Source organism: Nuphar pumila, chromosome 17, assembly GCF_984573655.1.
Source record: "Nuphar pumila chromosome 17, dmNupPumi1.hap1.1, whole genome shotgun sequence".
Taxonomy (NCBI): Eukaryota; Viridiplantae; Streptophyta; class Magnoliopsida; order Nymphaeales; family Nymphaeaceae; genus Nuphar; species Nuphar pumila.
This window is the reverse complement of record NC_143265.1, coordinates 75,602,029-75,611,679: the sequence shown is the minus strand read 5'-3', so window position 1 is coordinate 75,611,679 and position 9,651 is coordinate 75,602,029. Positions and strand designations below refer to the sequence as shown.

Genomic DNA, 9,651 nt, shown 5'->3' with positions numbered 1-9,651 from the left:
ATATATATATATAAACTTATCTAATCTTAACTCCTAACTTTACACTTTAGTCACCCACCTAACTCCTTCCTACCCAGCCGCAGCCTAGAGCCCGAGACCTCTCCTCTCCAGTGATGGTGTGCGGTTATCGTGTCTATGTTATCGGGTTAACCCGTTTAATAAACGGGTCGCTGTGTCGTGTAATTGTGTTGTGTCGACCCGACCCATTTATTAAACGGGTTAATCGTGTCGTGTCGGGTTACCCGTTTAATAAATAAGTCGTGTTTGCCACATTCGACCCGTTTAATAAACGAGTTGTGTTCGTGTTGAAGTATTCTAACCCGCCGACCCAACCCGATTGCCACCCCTAGTTCCAACATGTGGGAGGCTTAAAAGCCCCTCTCCCAGCTGGATGTATGTTGGATCCAGACTCACTCCAGTTTGGATCCATCATGGCTAATTTATTGAATCTAAAATAAAAATTGCAAAAACTGTAAAACCTGCCCGACAAACCCGTTAGAACTAGTCCTAATAAAAATTAAAATTTATTTTGACTTGAACTTTACGCAAAATATCTTGGATATGAGCGAGTATGCTCTACAAAATGGAGTCCGGCTTTATCACACCAACTTGGTCTTAACATTCGGGTTCGATCTCCTCAAACTCACCCAAATGCGCTGCATCAGATAGTGGAAAAGGAGCTGTGTGAGGCGATCACTAATTTTTTTAAGACTGGTAAATTGCTTAAGCGCCTTAACCTCACAAATATAGTTATTATCCCGAAGGTGAAAAGAGCATGCGGGTTCAGTCAGTTTAGACCAATTAGCTTATGCAACTTTGTCTACAAGGGCATTACTAAAATCATGGTTAACAAAATATGAGTGCTTGATAAAATCATTAGCAAAAATCAGATGATCTTTTTTAGAGGGAGGTCAATCCAAGCTAGTATTCTCGTAGAACACGAGATGATAGATCACTTAATGGCATTAGGATACAATATGTGTTTTATATTCAAAACTGACCTAGGAAAAGCATATGATAGGATAGGGTGGATTTTTTTAGCCAGCAATCTTCCAAAGTTTAGATTTAAGCAGAAGTGGGTTGAGCTCATCAGTGTGTCGATCAGCACCCTCCAGTTTGCAGTGATCATCAATAGAAAAGCCAGTGAGATTTTGGCATCAGGAAGGGAGATCATATGTCACCCTACTTATTCTTGTTGCTTATGAAAAGATTGACAAGATGGATGAACCTGAAGGCTAGGGCAGGAAGAGTAATCCTGGTTAAGATTAAGAGTTTCTCTTGACACCATAGCTTTTATGGTGATGACACACTCTTTTTTCTGCAGGATAAGAGAGAATCGATAATGCATTTCCTCTTGTTAATGAAAAAAATTTGAGAAACAGTTGGGTCTTCATGTTAGTAAGAAGAAGACAATTTTCATTTCCTTCAACCTTTCACACTTTCGGATAACCCATATTCAATAATAGATAACCTATATTCAATAATAGACGGGTTGATAATCCAAGAAATTACCTGTCACTTACCTGGGCCTTCCTCTATTGAAAGAGAAGTAAAAAAAAAAAAAGATGTGTGCCAAGTTAGTAGAGAAGTTCATATCCCAAGTAGAGTTGTGGCACGAGAAACTCCTAGTCTTGGCGGCGAGAATTATTCTTATATGATCAATCCTTGAATCTTATCCAATATTACGAGTGGACAACTTTCGCCCCTCAACATCTATATCCAAGAAACTGAAACAAATTATACGAAGGTTTCTATGACATGAGTCAGAAGGATATAGGCACTATCATCCCATGAGTTGGCATCATGTATGTAGGCAGAAGCTGGAAGGAGGTCATGGCATTAAAACTATCGATGATACTAATAGAGCTTCCTTAGCCAAGTCTGCTTGGAAACTCTGTCACAATAGTAAAAGCCCATGGGTAGAAGCGGTGCAAGTCAAATATTTTGGAAAAAAATAGTCAATTTAGGTTCTTAGAAAGAATGTAGTGGCTTTGCATGGATTGAGAGGAGTCAGGTGGGAAGCTGGAGCACTTATTGATGGAGTTGAATGGGAGATAGATGGGTGACAGAGACACAGAGTTCTGGTTTGATCTGTGGGATAACAAAGAGCCTTCTTATAAATCGATTGCCCCTTAATTCCCAGTTAATTCTGTATAATGATTTGCTTTACATTACCGTTGAGCAAGTGGTAGACATGAACTCGACCATAGCTAAAACTTACAGATGCCATAACCCATTTGCCACCCCAAATCATGAGAGAGGTGGAGCATAAATGATGCCAGGAGAGAAAGGATGGAAGGCTAAGGAGGGGTTGAAACCTAATCAGGAAGGAGGAGCAAATGGATAAGATTCTAAAAATGGTTTGGCATAAGAAAGCTCTACCAAACGTAGCTATCACTCTGAGATTTGCCTTAAAAAATAGACTTCTCATACAATCCCACCCTAAAAAGCTAAGATTTCAATTTTCAAGTGTGAATTTTGTAAAAAAGAAGAGGATGGAGACCACCTATTGACGATGAACGGCATTAAATCACTGCAATTCAATTTCTTATGGTGCAGATGTGACCCACAAAACCATTGATGCTTTGGCATCTCCAATGAATGGCTGAAAGCAAAAAACATATGGCGATTGCGTGCCGTTGATCTAATGGATGAGTTGCATCCCAGGGTACCCCTGATATGATTCACACTCATTCTCCTGAAACAGAAACATATATAAAAATGAAGGCCTCAATTCGAGTGGCAGTCTAGGGTTGGTAAATTAGCTGAAGAAACCGAACAAGGGTTGTTCGGGCTCTGCTCGTTTACAGCAAGACACTGCTCAGCTCAACTCATATGGCTTGTGCGAGCCGAGCCCGAGCTTGTATGAGCCCTAAGCAGATGAGGCATGGGCCTGTATTCTGGCCGAACACCCATTGTTCATGCTCGGCTCGGTTATGCTATTCGACCAGCTCATGGTTCATCTTGCCAAGCCAACTTGACGATCATGTACGAGCTTCAGGCGAGCTGAACCGAGCCAAGCAAAGAGCTGCTGGGTTCATTTACCAGCCCTAAGCGGCACAAGGACAGGCAATGCCAATTGAACCATAGAAACTGTGCCTAAACTAACCAATAACAAAATCCAAATCACCAAGGAACCAAACCCACCGAACCTAACACGGATCTAACCGAGTCTCTTTTAAGCGCCACCCAACCAAAGGGCCCATCTAGATTCGACCTTGATCCACCTGTGCCCCAACACTCTTTCCTAATAACCAATGAACGAACTTTCTGATTCGCTTTTGTATTGTAGCCGTCTCTTGCAGGGCACTGCGATCGTTATCGGTGGGTGGTACGAGCGAGGTGAGGTAGGGACTCAAGTCAGAGCTGCGATCGTTATCGGTGGGTGGTACGAGCGAGGTGAGGTAGGGACTCAAGTCAGAGCTGCGATCGTTATCGGTGGGTGGTACGAGCGAGGTGAGGTAGGGACTCAAGTCAGAGAAGCACAACGTTCTCGTGGTTATTTATAGCACACCCAACTCCTCTCTCTCTCTCTCTCTCTCTCTCTCTCTCTCTCAACCATTGGTGCACAATAATCACCATCGGATCCCCAATCAGCTACATTTCAGCGTCTCTGTGCATTTGCAGAGAAGGTACGCCATCTAACCATCGAATTCTGATGTGAATCCGTTGATACTGTGATGGGTAATTCGTTTCTTATTGCGGGTCGTCTCCCTCTCTTCTGCAGATTGATTGATTCCCGTTCTGAAGGAACCCCACGTCTCGATTCTGCTCATTGCGAATGGCGGCAGCGAGGGGATTGGGTTGCTTGACAGTATCTTGCCCCACAACGGAGATGTAAGCTTCTCGGCCGGTTTTATGACTTTGGTTCGATCTAGAAATGTTGTTCGGAGTCGAGATTTCTTGGTTGAGTGTTTTTTTTTATTTGGTCCAAAATTCGTTCTGTTTCGCTTGACATTAACTTGAAATGATGTATCTGAAAAAATATGTATCTGTTTTCTTGGCAAAGTCGGAAGGATTTTCATTAAGAAGTTAGTTCCAATTCTCACTTCAACAAAGGCGTTTCTCTAAAGCAAATCAAGCATACTGAGTGTAATGTATAGCTTCCATACCATTTATCTCCCAAAACGTCCCAGAGTGCACATTACTCCCAAAACGTCCCAGAGTGCACTCAGGTGGAAGTCTGGGAGATAAATGGTCTGGAAACTGCACATTACTCCAAGCATAATGGAGATATGTCGCTTTTGTATAGTTTCTTAGTAACAAAGAAAATGGAAATATGATTTCTAGTTACAAGATGAAGAGATACTCTTGCTTAGTTTATCTCCTGTGATTTCGGATATATTGCAGCTGAAAAGATTTATAGTATCATTAGGAATATCTTTAGAAACTAAACAGCTGTAGGTCTCTATATGAGATGCAAAGTTGTCTGATATATATGAGCTGATTATGCTTAGCATCATTAATATGGATTCTTGTACTTTATTTTAATTGCATGCATCTGTTTTTCCCTTTTCTCTCAGGGGTCAGAAGTTACTACATGAGGCTACAGGGCTACGATTACCAAGAAATTTAAGAACTTGGAACTCATTGTTGATGAGCTCCAGAAAGGAGAGTGCAATCTGCTTTAGCGGGAAAGGTGATGGTGGAATTTCTGTTGCACAGAGAACTGGAGGCGGCGAGCCTTCCTTTCAAGGTGGTCTGCCTTCAGAAAATATTGATGAAGTTCGAACTAATGCTCTGGAAGTTAGATCAGGTGAAGCCAGTGTTGTTCTAGATGGTGATGACTTTTTTGTACAGCAGAGCAACAGCCCTGATGGAAATCTGGATTGCCCTTCAGAAGGGCTCCATTCCATACAGGAAGCAATTGAGGATATTCGCCAAGGCAAGGTTAGCTTTGACAATGCTACATTTCCCCCCCTTCCCCTCATAATTTCTGTTCTTACTGTGAGATTCTTACCATACTCCTTGGACATCTGCTATTTGAACTTGCAGTTTGTAATAATTGTAGATGACGAAAGCCGAGAAAATGAAGGAGATCTCATAATGTCAGCCTCCATGGTAACACCAGAAGCCATGGCCTTTATTGTAAAGCATGGAACTGGAATTGTATGTGTGGCCATGAAGGGAGAACACCTGGAGAGATTAGATATTCCTTTAATGGTTTCCCGTAAGGAAAATGAAGAGAAGCTTTGTACTGCATTCACGGTATCAGTGGTATGTACTGGCTGCATAATACATGCATCAGTTTTTTATGATGCGGAGTCTGATTGTGTGCATTATACCTTGCAAATTCCCAAGGGCATCTGGTTGACTAAATGTTTAGAGTGGTCATTAGTCATTATAGGGATGGAAATAAATGGGAGTGTCATTTGTTGATCAAAGGTTACAAGGTTGTCTTGAATTCAACTTAATCACTCATTTATGAATTCATTCAATCTCTTTTATTCGACCAACTACAAGTAGGATATTTTTTATCCTTTCTTGTAATCTTTAAGAACTGATCACATAACTTCCTGATTATTTACTTGAAAGGGCTTGTGTCTTTTGATTTCAAGTAATTTATTTTATTTAATCAGTTATACTTTCAGATGATGTATTTCAAGATTTAAAATTTATCTATTCTTATTCATGACACATTAGCTATTTCAGTTGTTTATTCATGTATTTATATGTAGGATGCAAAAGAAGGTACAACTACTGGGGTATCTGCAAAAGATAGAGCAAAAACCATCTTGGCTCTTGCAGCTCCTTATTCAAAGCCTGAGGATTTCAACCGTCCAGGTCATATCTTTCCTCTGAAGTACAGGGAGGGTGGTGTTCTTAAAAGAGCTGGGCATACAGAGGCATCAGTGGATCTTGCTATGCTGGCTGGTTTGGACCCTGTTGGGGTACTCTGTGAAATTGTGGATGATGATGGTTCCATGGCCCGATTGCCAAAGCTTCGTGAATTTGCAAAAAGGGAGAACTTGAAGATAATATCAATTGCAGACTTAATCAGGTACTAAAATATTTTACGTCAGGAAAATTAGGCACTAAAAGACTGAAAATACCACAGCAGGAAATTTCTGTTTTATCTTTTCACTAGACTTATGAAACTTTTCAGTGCTTATTTCTTGTGAGGCCTTTAATTTTTATAAATATTTGGCTATGTCACAGGGACTCGGCCAACTGGGTGCCGCACCCGCGTCGACGCGACGCAACGCGGGTGTGCGTGTGGGTGTGGCACTGGATGCGGTCAATGCACACAGGGTCATTTATGTCCAACTTTTTGGACTTTATATATATATATATATATATATATATATATATATATATATATATATATATTTTTTTTTTTTTTTGCCGCACTCCCACCCCCGCACACACACCCGCACCCATGTGACATAGATATTTGGGTAGAAATGATAGAGATACTGTGCTTTCTTGGGAAGGGAAAAATTTGTACTGTATGTTGACATGACACAAACATGCTTCACAAAGCAAGCAAAAGTCTTTTGGTTCATTTTCAGGGAAAGAAAGGCTTTTCTTTTGGGAAACCCATTTCTTTGAACCATATCCTGCAGACTTGGCTTTAAGATTTGGGATTCACCACATCAAGTTCCACCGTATTTTGGGCCTGACAGATGAGGCAGGTTGAATTACTTGTTTTATGCCTCTGCTAAGAGTTGGGGTTAAAGTGTTTAACTTAGAATGACAGGGGGCATGCTCTTGAGTTGAGTACAACCATAGTCACAGATATTGGTCTGGGCTGTTATCTCAGCCAGGCAATTTCTCGTGATAACATAGGTTCAGTTGATAAATCTTGGGAAAATCTTGGGTTAGAGCTATATTATCGTGATATTTTCAAAATATTTGCTTATATTTGTGACCATGATTTCAACTACTTTTAAATTACAGTTCAAGTGGGATTATCTGATAAAACCATGTGCAACTGAGGAATCACCAATAGAATATCAAAAGGTATATGGAATTGTGTTAATGCAAGTAACACGGTCATGTCTTGATCAGGTATAGGAGGAAGAGGGAGAAGTTGGTGGAGCAAGCATCTGCTGCTCATATACCTACAAAGTGGGGTCCTTTCCAGGCGTGTTGCTACCGATCTCAGTTGGATGGAATTGAGCACATCGCCTTTGTTAAGGTAGGCCATGATAATCAGAAATTTCTTTCCCCATTTCTGATAAGTGGCACCTGGTGCAAGGGATACTATAGTTTGACAATATTTTCTTACCAAACTCCGGGAGATAGTGCTGCCGCCTACCACTGTTCAAGCTCTTAGAATAGTGGTTTAGCAGTTCTGGAGCCATGACTCCCTTTGGATCAAACCAGCTCTAGCCACTGCACCATACTTGAACATTATGATACTAATCTTAGAATCATGTTTGATATTATTTTAATTTTTTATTGACTTCCTGTTTGATCCGTAACACTCATATTGTTTCATTATTTTATTGAACAGGGAGAAATTGGAGATGGACAAGACATTCTGGTCCGGGTCCATTCAGAGTGTCTTACTGGGGACATATTTGGATCTGCAAGATGTGACTGTGGGAACCAACTAGCACTTGCAATGCAGCAGATTGAGGAAGAGGGCAGGGGTGTACTTGTTTACCTACGTGGACATGAGGGAAGGGGTATTGGGCTTGGTCATAAGCTGCGGGCCTATAACCTCCAGGACGATGGACGTGATACAGTGGAAGCCAATGAGGAACTAGGTTTGCCAGTTGATTCACGGGAATATGGAATTGGTGCACAGGTAATAGATAATTGTCTGATTTTTCATTCATTTGTATCATTGTATGTCTATTGCTGCCAAGTTTATTGTAATTCTCTTTCTGGTGAAGATACTTGAATTCTATAGAGCCACCACATCTAGCATTTGGATACATAGCATTCCATTTTCACAAGAATGAAGGAGCCATATACATTCGTTAATTGATATATGTGAAATTTGAGATCTGAGGTCACCTTTATGAGCTGAAAATGTTGCAGGACAAGCTTAAGATTCACAATCTTAACCTCTTGAATTACATGCTGAAAAAGTGAACTGTTTAGCACTTTAGCTGATAAAAACATGCTGGCATTTTCTTTCAATAGCACAGCCTTCTATGGCCTATTAGCATTTTGGCTGCAACTTATATGAAATCCCTTTTTCTTTTCTTGGTTATTCTGATACTTCTCTATTTCACTTACTAGATTTGCATTCCCCATTTCATTGATGGGGCATTATATGGAAATGTTACTCAGTTTAGCTTCGACATAACATATGGGTGTCTGTGCATCTTGTCTGTTTGGTTTGCAGATTCTGCGAGATTTGGGTGTTCGGTCGATGAGGCTGATGACTAATAACCCTGCAAAATATATTGGCCTCAAGGGTTATGGTTTGACTATTGTAGGCCGAGTACCATTATTGTCTCTAATAACAACAGAAAACCGGAGATATTTGGAAACAAAAGGGTCAAAGATGGGGCATGTATATGATTCTGAATTCAGCAGCCGTCTAAATGGCTCCTCCCAAGCAGCGGGTGCCAACAATGTCACTTTATCCTGATATTCTTTCTAGATATGGCTAGTCAGTAGTCACTCAGATAACATGTATTCTGCTTATCTTTCATTGGTATAATTCTTGTTTTGAAGAGCCATGTTTGGAAAGGCAAACAAATATGGTTCAGTTTCTTAATTGAAAGAAATTCTGTATTCCTTTCTATCGACAAATCAATCATACAATTGATGCAACCAGAATGTAATAGCTACTAGATCTGACAAGTCTTTGGATGGTCTAGACTGCAGCATAGTTGGCAAACTCGTGACTTGGGGGCTAGGATCGGACCCCTACTGGGTCACCAAGTCAGTGGGTTGACTCGTTGACTTGGACTAGTCTAGACTTTCTATTTTATAGTTTAAGCATATGAACAAGACATGGAAATAACTAAATTTCAAGCTAATATGTCAATAGCTAAGTTACAAAAACATATATTATTCATGATTATAAACTTTTTTCATTGAACTATATTAGATTCTTCGTAACAAGAGACTTTATATAAGAATTATGCATTAAAATAATAAAATACATGATAAAAAAATTTATTTAATAGGTTGGATCGGCTGAATTGTGACCCAGTTGGGGTCCGATCCCGGTCAACTCGGGTGATTCCTGAGTAGATTCGCTGGGTTTGCCAACTATGGACTGCAGAGCAAAGTTAAACAGCAACTATGAAATTATTGCTTGATCAAGGTCGTGTGGCCAATTTGAGTATACAAACTGAGATATCTATTCTCATTTGTAATTTTCAATGTCACTAAATTGTGGATGAATTGGGAGAAACAGAGGTGAACCATCTGATTCTTTGCCAATTCCAGTCCACTTGGTCTGCCTGATCTAGTTTGAAGCTTGTTAACTGAATTTATTTCGATCCTTGGATAAAATATTGCCATTATTTGATTTTAACGCAAATTTAATCAAAATAATGACCTGGTATCAGTTGGGTTTGTTCAGGACTATTCAGTCCAGTGTTTTTAACATGGTTATATGGTTCAAAAGTTTAATTAAAAGAGTAGGGAAAATTGTATAGTGACACCTATCTTTGGTAGGGATGACAGTGGGGCGGGGCGGGGCAGGGGACAAGGTTTCTAACCCTGCCCCGCCTCAAG

General features: G+C 40.3%; 1 protein-coding gene across 1 annotated transcript; it reads left to right on the top strand.

The window, feature by feature from the left end:
• The first annotated feature begins 3,545 nt into the window (after positions 1–3,545).
• On the top strand, positions 3,546–8,705 carry LOC149812258 (bifunctional riboflavin biosynthesis protein RIBA 1, chloroplastic-like). Its single transcript, XM_089992604.1, has 8 exons — positions 3,546–3,632; positions 3,728–3,837; positions 4,524–4,890; positions 4,996–5,217; positions 5,679–6,001; positions 7,012–7,141; positions 7,460–7,756; positions 8,303–8,705. The coding sequence occupies exons 2-8, from the start codon at positions 3,782–3,784 to the stop codon at positions 8,549–8,551; spliced, it is 1,644 nt and encodes a 547-aa protein (XP_089848730.1). The 5' UTR covers positions 3,546–3,632; positions 3,728–3,781; the 3' UTR covers positions 8,552–8,705.
• The last annotated feature ends 946 nt before the right edge of the window (positions 8,706–9,651 follow it).